The following is a 15,759-nucleotide window of genomic DNA, read 5'->3' as shown; positions in this document are numbered from 1 at the left end:
CTCAGCCCTTAAAAACATTAAATTCTGTACATTCTGACCCCATTCCAACAGACAGAATTCATAAACAACTTCACATGTCCACACAATAAAGCCCCAAACTAAGGGGATTTTGTGTTTTCTCCTTCTTCTTCTTCTCATTCTTATTTTTCCCACCGCCTATCCCACAACAAAATGTCTCCCCATGTCTTCTGATGTCTGGGCCCTCTCGAATTGAGAGAAGTCATTTCATCGGCAGAGTGAGCCTGCAAATATGGTTGGACTTTTCAAACTGGGATAAAACCGAAGCTGGGGAAAAATAGTTTAAGATAATTCTATTTACAAACTCTTTTAAGTGCATGCCCAGTCTAAGCTAAACAATATGCCTCATACAGCTTTAATACCAAAGTCAGTCTTGGCCCCCATTGGAATATATCTCCACAATGTACCTCCTCATTTCATAATCAATTTCTTTTTTTGCATAATTAACCCCTAGCAAGAAGTGAAGGAGGGTTTCACAGGTAGGGATAGCATTCGTTTCTGTCTACTCATTGCTTCCTTTATGTGCATCAGGAAATGCGCAGTTGGCTTGGAGAGGTTGTGCAGGTAGGTATCTGATCTCATTCTGCTATGTCCTACTGAGTGTTTAACACTGGATTACCATGCAGTGTTAGTTGTGTCAGTCTTGCCAAGATAATATTAAAAATCTGATATAAGCAAAATCCTTCCAAAAGCTCATCACAAAATAGGTTTGCTATTCTGTTACCGAGACTGCACTACAATAGATAGGCTCTCATGCGCCCGAGAACCTTGTCAAATCAAATTGCTAAAATATTGGAATATGGTTCCCTCTAGTGGATAAAAAAGTGTGTTCGGGTTGATGCGCGAAGTAAGTAATTGTCAGGGTGAGAAATAAAACCGATGTGTGTTTATGTGCCCTCATGAACTTGGGACTTGAGCACTGGTTCAATAGCAATGCTATTTTAAATATTTAAACTACTTTTTATGGCAACTTCTCTTTGTCCTCCAGTTTGGAATTTGTAATTGTCGTGGCTTGAACAGTAGTAAAGCTTTGATAAGGTCATGAGTCAAAACATTTGCATTTTGAACCTTTTTGGTCCTTTTCATTCATACGTTTTTGTATCAGCTGCATGTCCCCACACCTCAGACACATTCTTCTCTCTTTGGCACCTTGTGCTTAATATGTTATGGTTTGGAATCGAATTGCACTCCCAACCCATCACTGCAATGTCCTCTGTCAATTCTGTAAGGCTGAAACTAGCACAGCCTCCAAAAAGCATGAAGCCAGCTGTACATTCTCTTCCTTTTGCCGTTCATACGCTGGGATGTGCGGCCGTTTTGCAACAGAGGACCGAGCAGCTTTAGCAATACATCAACCAGAGGTGTTGCTACTGAGAATTTGTATACCTTGTCAAATCAAACACTCACTCCCTATTTGAAGTGATGGTCATTTGTGTCTTCTGCTGTAGGACTCCTGGCCACAGTACTGGCATGACTTTGGGACAAATATTTCTGTACTGGGATCCAGTGCATCACTCGCATGCATCTGTGACCCCCAAGCGTTGCATTCATTATGAAAATCCAGCAGATACTTTTAAGATTTTAGAGATGATGTTCACTGTATAATGTCTGAATCATAAAGATAGATGCTGAGAAGGTCCCAATTTCACTGCCATTCCGTTATTTCAAATACTTATTTCAAATACATGCCCCTTTGTTTATGTACTGAACAGAGAAGCTAATTAACATAACCCTCCTTGCATAAATAATCTAGGACAAGGTTGTTAGAGTATCTAATCAACTATACAACCAGTGGGTAACCAGCAGATGTCAGCCCTGTCATGTTTGCTGGGGAAAGCGTGTTCATGGGTGTGGCCAAAGAGGGGATGATCTGTCATCTCTGAAAGTGAAAGAGAGACTGTGTTGTCATGGAAACCAGAGGTGATATTATTGATACTTAACCTACATAGCCTACATATTTCAGTGTAGAGATTGTGTCATTTGACTAGACCTTATTTTGACTTTTTTTAAATGATTGTTTAACTGAACCCTTGTGTTTCTAAATAATGTTCCAGTTTAAGATTATCATATTCCAGGTTGTTTTCTATGGCCGTAGATTGATTCTCAAACTCAGTTTCTAATCTAGACTAATCAAAGGACCCCAAAAAAGGCTTGTAATTATCTGATTACAGCATTGCATGAGAATACTCAGCAGATAAGATAATGAAACTTAAGTGGCTTATTAGATATAAGCCAACTGGAAATATCAAGTCAAAAAGTTAATATTCATCTACACCTTATCATTATCAGAGATGTTTGTAAATTACTGTATTGTTCCATTGTGATTATTAATTACAAAATCTCTGGATGTAACATTGTCTTGGTGCTTAATTCACAATAAGATGGGCAGAATAGGGACAACAAACACTTCTGCCATAACAAAAATATGGAGAAATTAACAGTGTACTCGTCTTAGTATTGTCATGTTCTTACATGATACATGCTACACCCCCACATACATATCATTATTATGCCCTATCTATTCATATCAAACGTAGAATAAATGTAGAATAATAAAGCGATAGGCTACTGAAATGTAGGCTAATTTAAACTTCAAGTCGTTTTCAAGCAACAGCATACTCATCGGCAATAACTACGTCAAAGATATTTATTAGAAACCCATTTAGTAAAGTCCAATAAAAAATGGCTAGTCTTTTCTATCGAAGGCGCAGTAATTGTTATTTATTTGTTTATAACATATAAATTCGATAGAATAGCCAGTTGATTGAGAATGTTTGGCAACGCACGTGCAGTTGTGACCCTTGTTATTCTGCAATTGGTTGTCAAATGACAGTTCATTGAAAAATTAGTTGCAAAAGCGTCTACACACATCAACGCAAGCAATAACAAAATACGCAGGGTATTAGTGAGGACGTCACATCCAATTTCCCTGCATAGCATCAGCTGTTTATTTTGGGTCTGCAAAGCATCAAATCCCAATATCAAAACAATAAAGAAGTCCGTGGTGTTCCATTATTTTTACAGGGGGATACTACAGCCTCCTTTCGACAATTAAAATATTGAGGTCACTTCATGGCCAGCGCATTAATATACCACTCAGATAACACGAATGTAAAACAATGCTTTGTAAAAAGATACAATGGGGTGCAATAACAGTAAAAGTTGTTTGTTCATTCCAAATGTCAAATATGTAAGTGCACCCCGTGATACGCTCATGTGAATAATTGGTTTGTCCCATCGCTGTAGTGTTCCTTCCTGGTTAGACAGGCACTTACTTGCGACGGGGATGTAGCAAGCTTGGAGCTGTTGGTCCTGACAGGAGGAGGAGGTAGCGCCAGAGTTGACTGCAACGAATTATGCGAAGAGATGTAGGTTACTCCTCACAGGAAATCGGTGTCGATTAGAAAAATCTAACAGAACTGTTGCAAACACCCGGAGCGACGCGGCATTCAATGGAGCAAACGGGACAAAGTGAAACCCTGTAGTCTCATCGCAAGGTAAGCGTTGTTGAATTGGTCCTTAAGTCGATATCGTTAGCTGGCTAGCTTAGTAGCAGGCAAACAAGGTGATCTACTAACAACGGCAGGACGCAAACTAAGCAATTGTTGTGTTACAGTCTCCTTTATGAATGACTGACTTGTGGTTATGGAGCATTTGGAGAACGTTGATGCTGTCACTTTGGTGCACCGATATGGAGAAATGACATTTTAATTTTGCCATAAAGATCAAAGTAAACCGCGAAAGCACAGAAAGTGACTGTCGATAATTAGCTTAACTGTCCGATCAGATGCAGGCTAATGGGGTACGCTAGCAAAGGAGATCAATGCATCAAACGGCCTGTGTCGTTCAGCAAAATAGTTCAGCAACGCCTGTTTAAATACTGGGGGTGACCATAATGTCAGTCATTTATAAAGACTACCCCGGCCAGTGCTTTGCTAAATCCTGTGGCATTTTTGCTAGCTAACGTTTATTTGGAACGAGGTAGCTGCAGCTTAATATTTGCCAAGATTAGGAGTTTCAGAGGGGTCAGCAATGTTCTTTTATGTTACAGTATCTTCACCGCGGCGGGTCAGTGGAGATAAGTGTTGCATTTGTTGCCTACAATTGATGTTGCTATTTTTGAATTGTATCACTTCCATGTAGTTTAATACAGTTACAAGCTAACTGCATTTCTGTTCTTTATTTTCAGAAAGGAAAATATGTCATCCACAGAGAACCTATGAAGTTTTCGGATTTTATATACATAAATTGAATAAGAACTGCTTTGCAATTCTTCCTAAACATTTATTTTTCAAGCAAACCAAACTGTCAGCCATTCCTGTATTAAGTAGCCTATCCTATTTTCCACTAGATAATTAGTATATGAATTAGCATTAGCCTGTACGCAAGCAGATCTTTTACTTACGAGATGGCTTGTAGTCTGAAAGACGAACTTCTGTGTTCTATTTGCCTGAGTATTTATCAAGATCCAGTTAGTTTCGGCTGCGAACATTATTTCTGCCGAAAATGCATCACGGAACACTGGAGCCGACAAGAGCACCATGGGGCGCGGGACTGTCCGGAATGCCGAAGAACATTCGCCGACCCGCTGCTGTCTCCTAGCCTCAAGCTGTCCAACATCGTGGAGAGGTATTCCGCCTTCCCGCTGGATGCCATTCTCAACGCTCAGAGGAACTCTTATCCGTGTAAGGACCACGAGAAAGTGAAGCTTTTCTGTCTCAGCGACAAGAGCTTGGTCTGTTTCTTCTGCGACGAACCAGCACTGCACGAGCAGCATCAAGTGACCACCATTGATGAAGCATTCGAAGAAATCCAGGTAGTCTTTATGTTCTAAGTAAGGAGATCTCGAACTCGAACCTGAGCCCCTCGCGCCTTTACTGGTTTTAGTTACAACGGCTCTCTTGATAAGTTTAAGGTAACTGAAATGACGATTAATGTCTTTCATAAATTTTCCATCATTTACAAAGGTGCCTCGTTGATATCTGTAACCCCTTCAAAGGAATCATTTGACACTTGCGGAACAAAAACCAGCATACCCAGGGGCCCCAGGACTGAGTTTGAGAACCCAGTTGCCTGCATGTTGATATTGTAAGTGAAAAGGGAAATGGTAAATATGTCATCGTGTTAACTGACTTCAATGTCAGTTTAAAGAGTGACAGTCACTGATTAATTCACTGAATTGCACCCTTTGTTTGGTCTTATGTTATTGCATGGCTAAAATGAATGTTTGCATTTTTGTAGTTGCTGTCACGCTGGGCTTACTGATTATTACACCGCTGAATTGGTCACACCCCCTGTTTAACTGAACCCTTAAAAGGATTTCATTAAGGCCGCACATTGGCTCTGGTCCAGTTTTAATTACAAACATGGTGTGAAGCCAGCACTGTTTTGCAATGGCCTAATCTTTTTTAAAATGCATTCTACATCCTAGTTGGCAGAAAACGCTGCACTGTTTTTTCAAGCTAATTAATGGTAATTACCGCCAGACTTGGAAAATATGTAATCTGTGGACTGCGGCTTCACTCCCCTGATTTGTCAGAGTAAGCATATTTAGAATAATACGTTTGGCTGCCTGTGTTGCAACACTGCCCTCGACAGCCGTTGAGCTGTGAACTACATTTCAGAGCGGAGAAGTACATTTCAGAGAGAAGCAGGCCACTGTGGAGGTTCTGCTGGAAGCCCCTCATGACACACCACTGAAACGGAATGAGTGAGAGGCGGTTCTGTGGCAGTTCTGGTTCTGACACAGGCGGCAGCAGGCTTCAGGCACTTTGTCCATGTATTGCCCTGACTGGAGCAGAGAGCGATACAGGTTGAAATGTGTGACTCGTTGAAATTGCACAGGTGTCGCTAAGTAGATAAAGATTTAATCTTCCCCTGGCAGCTGTTTCAGAACTTTAGGCTGGATTTGTACTTGCAACATGTTCTAATGGAATAAAACAGCATTGTATTAGTGATATAATGTAACATTATACAACAGTACTGTGGGTATGTGAAAACATAATTATATGCATACTATTTATAAATATGAAATGGTATGCACATAAGAATTTTCAAAGGAGGCAGTCTCACTTTATTTTGGCCCTTTCCCCCTCACTGTAAAAAGATGATGCATGTGCCCTGACACCATGATTTTGTTACAGAATCATTTTCTGGTACCTCTTCACCTGTGGTACATCCTCCCTGTAGCCGTTATTGATCTGCTGTTTTAGCAGCTTCAACATATAACACTCCCTCTTCGGATAAAGCTTGACGTCCCCGTGAGTTTACTTAAGCTTCCAGGCCATAAAAACTGAAAGCCTTTTGTTTTGGTCATATTTCTCATTTCTGTCCTATCTCCTTTTTTCCTACCCCTTGTTTTTGTTCCTCCCATAACTTGTCAGAATTGCCTGATTTAGCGCTGGTCTGAAGTATTTACTGGTCATAGTCCATAGATGTGTGCAAACTAATTTGCTGTGCTCTAGTGTCAAGGCCACTGGCATTACAGCCAGTGTGTGTGTGTGTGTTGTGGACACACCTGAATAACTGCATGGTTATCCAGTATGGATAACCTCACCAGGTGACCCCTGACCTCGCCAGGCCACACCCAGATTTTTTTGCTAAATGGCACTCCTTAATTCATCTTGTGTTTTGTAGATTGATCAGCCCTGGACTGTAGATGTTTGCAGACTGCAGGCCATAGCTTGACTTTTAGTGCCTGCCCTCACCCTGCATGGTAAACACCACCATATTCTCTAAATGTGCATCATTTAATGTCCGTACTAGATCCATCTTTAAAATTATTCAGCTTGGCTCATGAAAAAAGGGCAATCAACAAATATTTGCTTAATGTTTCTACAGATGTGCTCCAGACCATCTCAGAATCAGCACAAAATTATTTGGGTGGCATCCAAACTCAATTTTCCATTTTACCACGTGGAACGCTTAACAATAAGAAAATGTCATTTCCGAATCTTAAAGTACTTACTAATACTTCCATTTGCCTTATTTTTTGTACTTCGTTGAAAGTTATTCTGTTTTGAAGGGAAGGTGTTCATTTTCGGTCAATTTGGCTAACAGGTCAAGCAGCCAACACTGAATAATTGAAAGGCAGTTACTGTACTTGATGTGAAACAGAATTTTTCTTTTTTTTGTGGAACAATTTTTATTTAGACCTTATGAGTGAAATTTCTTGAGTGCATTTTCAAAAAGGTTTTAAAGGTCTTTTCTTTTATCTTCCTGAAAATGTTGTGGTGCTGTCACTTTAGGCATGCCCAGTGCTTCTACGTTAAAGTAGATACTGCTTAAAAAGCTTCCTGAATTTCAGTGTGCTGGCTGTCCCTGGCTGTGGGTTGGTTTTGTTGGCCAACTAGAAGAAGATATTTCTGAAAGGAATCCTCAGGATATACTTCCCTAATCATGGCAGTTAATGAAACTGCTTTTTGTCAGGAAATCCCCACCCCTTGGACATGGAAAATGAAAGCCTGCAGTTTTATTTCGTTGAAATGTACCACAGGGGCACTTTTGCTGCTGAATTGAGGCAGATGTGATTAATGTCCTAATTTTCTGTTGCTTGGCTTTTGAATTTGTTTCAAATGGCAGTTGCACAGATTGTTGGTTGCTTGCTTGCTGCAGTTCCCCGTTTTCATCGATTTTATAATGTTAACATCGAGGAATCACGCACTTGTGCTTTGACAAGCCTGCTAGCCTTTTGTAGGCAAAAGCATTCCTGAGCCTTGTTTGTGGCAGGGATGTGAATTTATCAAAACAACTTTTTAATACCCTTTTTTTATATATCATTATTGCTGACCTGTTAAATTATTGCTGCATCCTTTATGACTTTGGGAGAGTGCAGAAATCCCTTACAGAACTTCTCATCTATTCACGGTGCAATTGGCAGGCAACATGTGCCTAGTAGGCCAGAGCTGTTGGGTGGGCAATAGCCTGCTATGTCCAGTTATTCGCCACCCTGCAAGAATCTTGGCTGCAGTCTATTGAAATGGACAGAATAGTAGGGAGATCGAGGGAGAGAGAGAGAGAGAAAGAGAGAAAGAAAGAGAGGGAGGGAGGGAGGGAGGGAGAGAGAGGGATCCAGTAACATGTTAACCAATGTTAACATGTTCCCGATAAAGGTAGGCCTAATTGCTCCTCCTGGGTCCAATGCACTCTTGTTGGAAGAAAGCTGCAGTTGATATGTTGTCAGAAAAAAAATGAATGAATAGCAGCAGTCCTTGTATAGCCCAGCACTCTGGGGCCCAACGCCAATTTGTTTCGGGCTCATTAGCCTCCTTCAAGGCATTTCTAACGCCGTATTATTGGGCTGTTGCTTCCTTCGGTCTCCCGGCGAAGCACCTTCACTTCAGTGAGCACTTAGTCTGCTTTCTCCCGAGCCAGTGCACTGCGAGTTTAAAGAGGACCCCCTGGTTCGCCTGTGTGCTGAACTGTGAGCAACCGTGGCGGTGACTGTGTCATTTTCCTAATTGGCACTCTCCGTACCCGGTGGTTTTGGGTTCTTACTCGGAGCACGTAGCGGGACACACCGGCGGGCAGCTTGCTCTCAGTACCCCGACCTGCATGTGGTAAAACCTGGAATGGCTTTGAAATTTCTGGAATTGCTCTGTCGTGCTTGCCAGTCCTCGCAGCAGCACGACAGACCAATTGCAGCTGAAGCACGGCCTTGGGGCCGATAAACAGATCCCCTCTCAGGGCGAAGTGTCAGGTTTCATCTCCCACCTTCTCAACAGGAATGCAGTAAATATGATGCTGCGGTGTTGGTCGCTTTTGTAAGTAAAATGTACTTTTGTTGTGATTTTAGGTTTTTAAGGTTGAAGGTTTTAGCCACCATGTCTAAGGCTGGGATGTTCTCCAGCTTGTTAGGCACTGTGATAGGAAATACAGGGATTTCAGCATTGATACAGCAGCAGCTCATAGCACCCTGGAGTTTGTCTGACCCCTGAATAGCGTAGGTTGAGCCCCTTGGGTGAAACGGAGTGGTTTGGGCCCCTTGGGTGAAACAGAGTGGTTTGGGCCCCTTGGCTGAAACGGCACGGTCTGTGGGTTTTGTGAAGATGGATAGCCTCCCAGGGGAACCCAGGCGGTGCTGGTGGGTTGGGTGGGGCAGTTCTGTGGTTTAATTAGCTAATTAAATCTTTGGTGACTGGTCATTGCATTAAAAAAAAAAAAAAGCATTGGTTAATATCTAAATTTGCAGAAACGTAGAGACTAAACGATAGCTTATGTAGATGGAGATGGGGTGGGGGGCAGAATTAATATTTGGACTGTGTGTGTTTCTGGCACTGTTGCGGTTTGAGTGAAAACCATAGAAAGGCCTGCTGTGTGTCTTCCACAGGACAGGCCTACGCTGCAGCCTCTTTTTCGTTGTTTTGGCAGTTTGGAAACTCTGAGGGCTGGGTGTTCGTGTTTTAGCTGTATGAAATGTCAGGAATCGGGGACATGCCAAAATTCGCATAAAGCTTTCTTTTTTTTCTACCAAGAAATTACATGTGAATTGTGCAATAGTTCGTAAATAGAAATATTTCTAAGCCTTGTCATGAAAAGCTGTGATGACGTTCTCTAGAGAAAAAACTGTTTTTGAGTTTTTGACTGCCAGCCCGATTTCGGCATAATGTTTTTCTGTATTAAACCTTTAATTGAAACCAACAAGACTCAGCTCCTATTTTCTCTTCTCTTCCTACAAGTGAATTTCTGTGCTGTAGAGGGGTGCGGTGTAGCCCAGCTGTTGATTGTGATCACCTCTGTCAGAAGGCTGTGCGCGACGGGAGAATTTGCGATTGGGGGGGGGGGGGGGTGCAATACTTCCTGCCCCTGAGCTTGCCTCTGGGCCTGTTTGCCATTTGATGTTAGGGGATGTTAAAAACTGAAGCAGGCCTATAGCTGGCAGTTGCTGGCAGGAAGCTTTGTTTAGAAACTGAACTCAAAAGAAGTCTTTATGGGAGTGCAGGGGTGAATACACGGACAGCCAGTGTTTTTGAGGGTTGGTCTGCTTGACTTCGAATGAGGGGGGAGTTTGTGCAAGTTCCCCAGAACAAGGGTCCTGTGCTGAAAATGTAGCTGCACTTTACCACAGTAATTCAACAGCATAAAGTGCAGCTACATTTTCAGCACAGGACCTGGAAATGGTGTGATGGTATGAGGTGACATTCTGATCATCGTGTCGTCATCTTAATCATATGTGCCATTTTGTTGCTTTTTAAGTGGTTCAAATGCAGGACACTTTGGCTTTGCGAATTAAAGAACGGCATTCATTACCTTTCCTGTAACCCTGAATGCTATGTTGTTAATTGAAATGCAGTTGGTACTGTTTCATATAGTTGAGCTACGTATGTATATAGCTATATTTATTTATATAGTACAGAGCCAAAACAAGAAGAAAAAAGAAACCGTCTTTGTCCCAAACATTATGGAGCTCTCTGTGCATAGTCCATTATATTGTCAGTTTGGTTGGTGTTTTCCTCTGGTGTGAATCTGTTTCTTGTTTCTGAGACAGTCAGACTGTTGCGGGCCTTTCTGGTGTGAGCGGCGAATGCAGCCCCTTTTTCTGGCTCTGAGCTGTGAAGCCGCTTCCTTCAGCCTTCTCTCTCTCTTTTACCGGCTCTCGCCGCACGTCACTGCTCTGGCGTTAAATGTCAGCGCTCAAGGTTGTTTTACTCTTATATGGCCGCGGTGTTTGGATTTTCCCTCACTCTGACTGGCCTTCTGTGGGTTGGCAGAGAGCCAATGGCGGTAGGAGTGGCGGCGGGCAATTATGCTCCGACAGACTCGAAGCTGAGGTCTGCTGACTCCCTGTCTCGTGTGATGGGGGCTCTGTCCCATACTGAAAAGCGTACGTGTGCGTTTGTGTCTGTGTGTATGCTTGTGCGTACTCCTGTGTGTGTGCATGCCTGTGTGTGTGTGTGTCTGTTTCTGTATGTCTATGTGTGTCTGTGTGTGTGTGTGTGTGTTTGTATGCGTTTGGGGGTGGATTTCGATGCTATGATCTTGCTGCCTTGTTTATTGATGTTCTGTTGCTCATGTTATTTACATACCTAGTGTGACTTCTGCTTTTTACAAGGTCAGTATTGTCTAATGCAGTCCCATCGCATGTATTGATAATGCTGGAGTAGGTGTATCTATGCGCCCTGATGGTCCAGATCGCTACCAGAACCTGGCCCCCTAGAACAGGGCTTCTACAGAATGAGCGTGGAGTGTGTTAACATTTAAATGAGGCCTCAATCAGCCTGGGGTGTGCTCCCTCCAGCACTTCACACTGATCCTTGTGTCGTAGCGCCATTCACTGCAAGCCGAGGCCTGTGCGCCAGGTGCTGATTTTCTTGCCTTGCTGGCATTGTGCAGCGTTAGTCATTAGATGTTTTTTTGGGATGAGTCAGACTTTAAAGCAAGCGAAGGTGTCGCTCCTGTAGTTCCGGAGTTTTCCGCTAGCCAGTACTGTTCCTCAGCGGAGTAGAGGCACACCCTCCTGACCCACAACCCAAAATGTTCAACTGTTAGAGGTTCTGGTAAAGGCATTCCCTGGTAACAATGACCTTTTATCTTTTATGTTTGTGTCATGTGTTGCAATTCTTCCATAAAGACCAGCTGGTGAAGAGCTGTATTTTTGCATATATTCAATTGAAGGGATTCTGTTTCTTTTTTAAAATCCTAAATCCATCATATTGCCTCTTGTATTTGAGCTTATTTTATATGTATGGTTTATAGGCTGAATCTTAAAAGTAATGGACTGTCACTGATGCAGTTTGATCAAAGAACAAGTCCTGCCAGACAAAAGTACCGAGTTCACACTCCTTGGTGAATGTAATGATGGGTTTATTGCTGAGATTTCTGTTACCAGCTGGCCTTTTCCCTCCCGCCTACCTCCAGTACTGATGTGCGCTGCTGAAATTCCCTCCCCAAGGCTGTGAGAAGTCAGGTTGATTTTTTCCCTCCATCCTTCAGGGCCACTGAAATGGAATGAACACTCTGAAACTGAACTGTCTGCCAACACTGCGTCTTGTCTGGAGGCTGCAAAACATTTTTTTCAAATTATTTTTTTCTAATAGCAATCATAAATCATTTGGTAAATTAAAACTGTTAACTAGCTCTATTTCACTGGTGGCTGTACATGGTGATGTGTGTCATGTTGTGGAAATGCACAGGTGGTACTTAAAGGTTTTTACCAGGTCGAAATGGACTCGACTGCACCCAACTACAATTCCATGTCTGAATAGATACAATGTCAATTTAAACACCTGTAGTTGTAATAAAACTGCATGCTACACGCCAGCTGCAGTTCTGATAGGCTTTGTTAATGTAGCTCGTTTGGTCTGGTCTCTCAAGAAAATGAGCTGCATCTTGCCCCAATTTCGGTTCATACAATCTGGTGAGTACTTACTGCAGCAAGTCAGTCATTTTCAGGTTTTCAGTGTTAATATTATTTGGAAGACATCTAAATACTCCATTTTCACATTAGTTGCTTAAAATAGAAGGAGGAAAAATCCCACTTCAATACATTTTGATTTGATTTTGTAACACAACATAATGAGACATAATGAGTGGGGGGGTGGACTTGCTCAGGCTACTGTAGCACAACGCCTGACCCCAATGTTTTGAAGGTTGGCCGAGCAGAAATGCATGATGGGAATGAGGAATTGTGTTGCTTGAATTTTTGCACATGCTTCTCTTAATGGTAGAATAAAGAAAAGCCTTTTTTTCCCGTGCAGGGTTGGATTTTAAAAGAACACCTACATACGTGATATGCCTGCGTATGGTGATGCTGCGGAGTTGAATCGCTCAGATTTCACTGACGCTGCAGTATGTCACAGTCTGCTCTCTGCCCATGTCCCTGTACGGATGCAAGGTGAAGGTAAAAACCTGCCATCGCGTTCGGGTCCCTGTGTTTGCTGGAGGGCTAGCTTGAGTTTCGGCGCACAGCATGCCAAGCCTGTGTTTACCTGGCGTTGGATCGCTTCAGTCACGCGTGCTCTCGAAACACAAAAGGGGAACCGTGTCCCAACTGGTCAGACAGGACTTCTGTTTGATTTGTTACCTGCCAGGGCAGAATGGTGCCCTGCTGGTCTAAAGTCAAAAGGGTTTGCAAACAAAGGTGCGATAGACTGGTGTGGCACTGGCTTAAATTCACCATCCTGTCCAAGCTGGGGAAATGTATTGTTCTTGTGTGCACACGGTGCTTATTTTAATTAGATTTTTTAAAAATGTTGTATTATTTTGTATTTATTTATTTTGATTACCAGTTAAGCTAAGTTTAACGACTGTGCTGGGGCCGGCCTGCGGCGAATGGACTCCCCCTCTGTAGTTCCTGAAATTTATTCTGTTTGTACGAGTTTATTCTCCCACTGTGTAATTTGTTCCCACTGGGGAGTTCTTTTTGTTATTTTTATTTTTTTCTAACCTCATTTGCTGTTTTTGTTTTTTTGTTTGGTGTTTAGGCTCAGTCTCTCAATTTGTCTACATTCTGTTGGTTCAAAAAACACTATAAAATGTATTTACAATTTATTTACAATTTTACAATTATTTGACCCCATTGAGATTAAAATCTCCTTTGCACATCAAATTTAACTTATTTGCTGTGCTAATGTATAAAATGAGCAAAATGTTGAAAGGCTAGTGTACGCTGGCAGTTTACACTGGCTGGATAAATGCAGGAAAGTAAAATCTTAAATTAAAGAGCAATACGCCTTCCCTAGGGCCTGTCGATTGCTAGTGTTTCCAAGTACAGTGTTGAACACACCCATTTTCTTGCATGTGGCTCAGGTAAGGCTGTATAAAGCCTCCAGAATGTTTAGGAGGTACAGTACCTCTTCTAAAAATCTGAAATTTTTGAAAGTGTTTGAAGTTTGTGAGCAGTTTTTTCCTTCTGTTGGGAGAATTTTTAGAAATATGAGGTCATTAGACATGGGGTGTAGTGTTTTTATGCATCCAAGCACCAAAGGTTTTGTTACCCTCTTGTTTTTGTTAGTATTTTTTTCCTGTCTGTTGACATTACTTTTAGCTGGTATGCCCGAGACCAGCCGAACGTGAATATACAGGTGCTGCTTTCATAGTTGTTGTCAAAAGATGGCAGGGTTACAGGATGATCAACTTGCCTTGGGTGTGGCTTTTCATAAAATGCTTATGCTTCCGAAACTTTTTCAAATGAGATGGTGAAACTTGGCACTTACACTCACAGCTATCTAGCCTCCAAATATTAGTTTAATATCTAACGATATAACTGTAATGATGGTGGTGGTGACGATGTTGGTGGTGGTAGCACCTCCGCCCCCCTGTCCTTTTAGAAAGCATCACATGGGGACTTCTTGTCCAGCGATCTTCTGTGACGTGGCTGTTAGATCACATTGCAGAACACAGCACTGATGTTTCATTATTGTTATTGCTGTCAGTGGTAGCAATACAGTAGCGATAGCAGCGGCATTATTGTTGCGGTCTGTATTCTCTTCTCATGGTGACTTGCAACTGCTCGGTTTTGCATATTACCCGTTTTCACAACCGGACGGTTCACCCGGGAGATTAAAAGGAAATCTTTAAATGTGAAAGTTTTTTTTTTAGCACTGCGGTCTTCACATTAAACTACACGCTATACTAACTTTACAGGGATTAGAGAACTTTCTCCCCTGGCCGTAAAACGGAGCAGAGAGAGTATTTCTTTTAACGGCCTGGTTTTTACGTGGAAACCCTCGTAAGGCTGCACCAGCCGGTGGTTGCGTGGCGAAATCCGTGGCTGTCCTGGGACCGGCGGCCGTGCCGCGGGTTGGGGACGTGCGCGCGGGCCATCTGTTCCCTGCTGGTGTTAAGCTCCCATTAGCAGCGCTGCCGCAGCCTGCTGGAGCCCTTCTGTGTGCCAAATCCTTCCTTCCGTTACACCGCATCGCAGTCACTTAGCAGATGCTCTTCTCCGGCTCCACGTCCGAGTTCAGCCGCTTCATCGCCGCGAAGGCACAGAATGCCCGTTTATGGTCAATGAGCGTAAAATCAGTCGCACGGCTCCGATCGTCGTGCTCAGCCCTGCTCGACAAACAGTCGAAATCCGTCCTTTGTGAACTTCTAAGAATGTGTGAAGGGGGAAGAAGGTGGAGCGATTGGCTATCGTCGCATACCCCTAGGACCGCCTCGCGGGTTCATTTCCCAAGGCAAACAAGCCACTCCATTTGCCTTCTTAATCGTTCTCCTGTTTGTATGGCAGTAGGTCAGGTCTTGATGCAGGTGCGTGGGCGCTCTGGGGAACTAAGGAGTGATACCGGGTGCTACTGAGGCAGCCTGATCAGCTGCACCAGCCGTTTTCACTCCTTTCATAAATCCGCTGGGCCTCGCACTTTGTTACATGCAGCTGCATCTCTCGGTGATACTCTGCGGGTCTGATTAAATTAAAAGGTTGGCTGTCAGGACGTGGGCCCCAGCGGAGCTGCACTGTTGACTGAAACGCGAGTCTCTTCAGTGCCTTCTGTGGTGGTTTAATGTTCCTGACACCGCCGCTGAGCGGGCCCATCCCTCGCTGCTGCTGATCCGCCCGGCCCTCGCTGCTGCTGATCTGCCCGGTGTTTGCGGAGCGGGCTGGACTGGGGACACGTGCTCTGCATTCTGAAGAACACGGGGCCGGGGAGGCTGCTTCCAACATTCATCATCTGCACAACCTGTCCTACATTTTAACCGCAGGAGGGAGTAATCTGCATCACCGGCGTCATTTTTCTTTTTTCTTTTTTCTTTTCATCCTTTTTTCGGAGACTTTTCTTTTTTTTCTTTTTTTTTTTGCAT

The 15,759-nt window shown here is 43.1% G+C and overlaps 1 protein-coding gene across 4 annotated transcripts in view; it reads left to right on the top strand.

Annotated features, from left to right (window-relative positions):
* The first annotated feature begins 3,127 nt into the window (after positions 1–3,127).
* LOC135233925 (E3 ubiquitin-protein ligase TRIM62) overlaps positions 3,128–15,759 on the top strand; it is a 35,645-nt gene continuing 23,013 nt past the window's right edge. The window contains exons 1-3 of one of the 4 annotated variants that reach the window (XM_064297911.1): positions 3,164–3,515; positions 4,070–4,086; positions 4,208–4,834. In XM_064297911.1, the coding sequence (XP_064153981.1) occupies positions 4,427–4,834 (408 nt within the window). In that variant the 5' untranslated portion in view covers positions 3,164–3,515; positions 4,070–4,086; positions 4,208–4,426. Of the gene's footprint in view, positions 3,516–4,069; positions 4,087–4,207; positions 4,835–5,087; positions 5,107–15,759 lie in introns of those variants that run through there. The other 3 variants (XM_064297912.1, XM_064297910.1, XM_064297913.1) reach the window with 3 other exon arrangements.

This window comes from Anguilla rostrata, chromosome 11 (genome assembly GCF_018555375.3).
Source record: "Anguilla rostrata isolate EN2019 chromosome 11, ASM1855537v3, whole genome shotgun sequence".
Classification (NCBI taxonomy): domain Eukaryota; kingdom Metazoa; phylum Chordata; class Actinopteri; order Anguilliformes; family Anguillidae; genus Anguilla; species Anguilla rostrata.
Note: the sequence above shows the minus strand (reverse complement) of the source record. Positions and strands in the feature narration are given on the sequence as shown.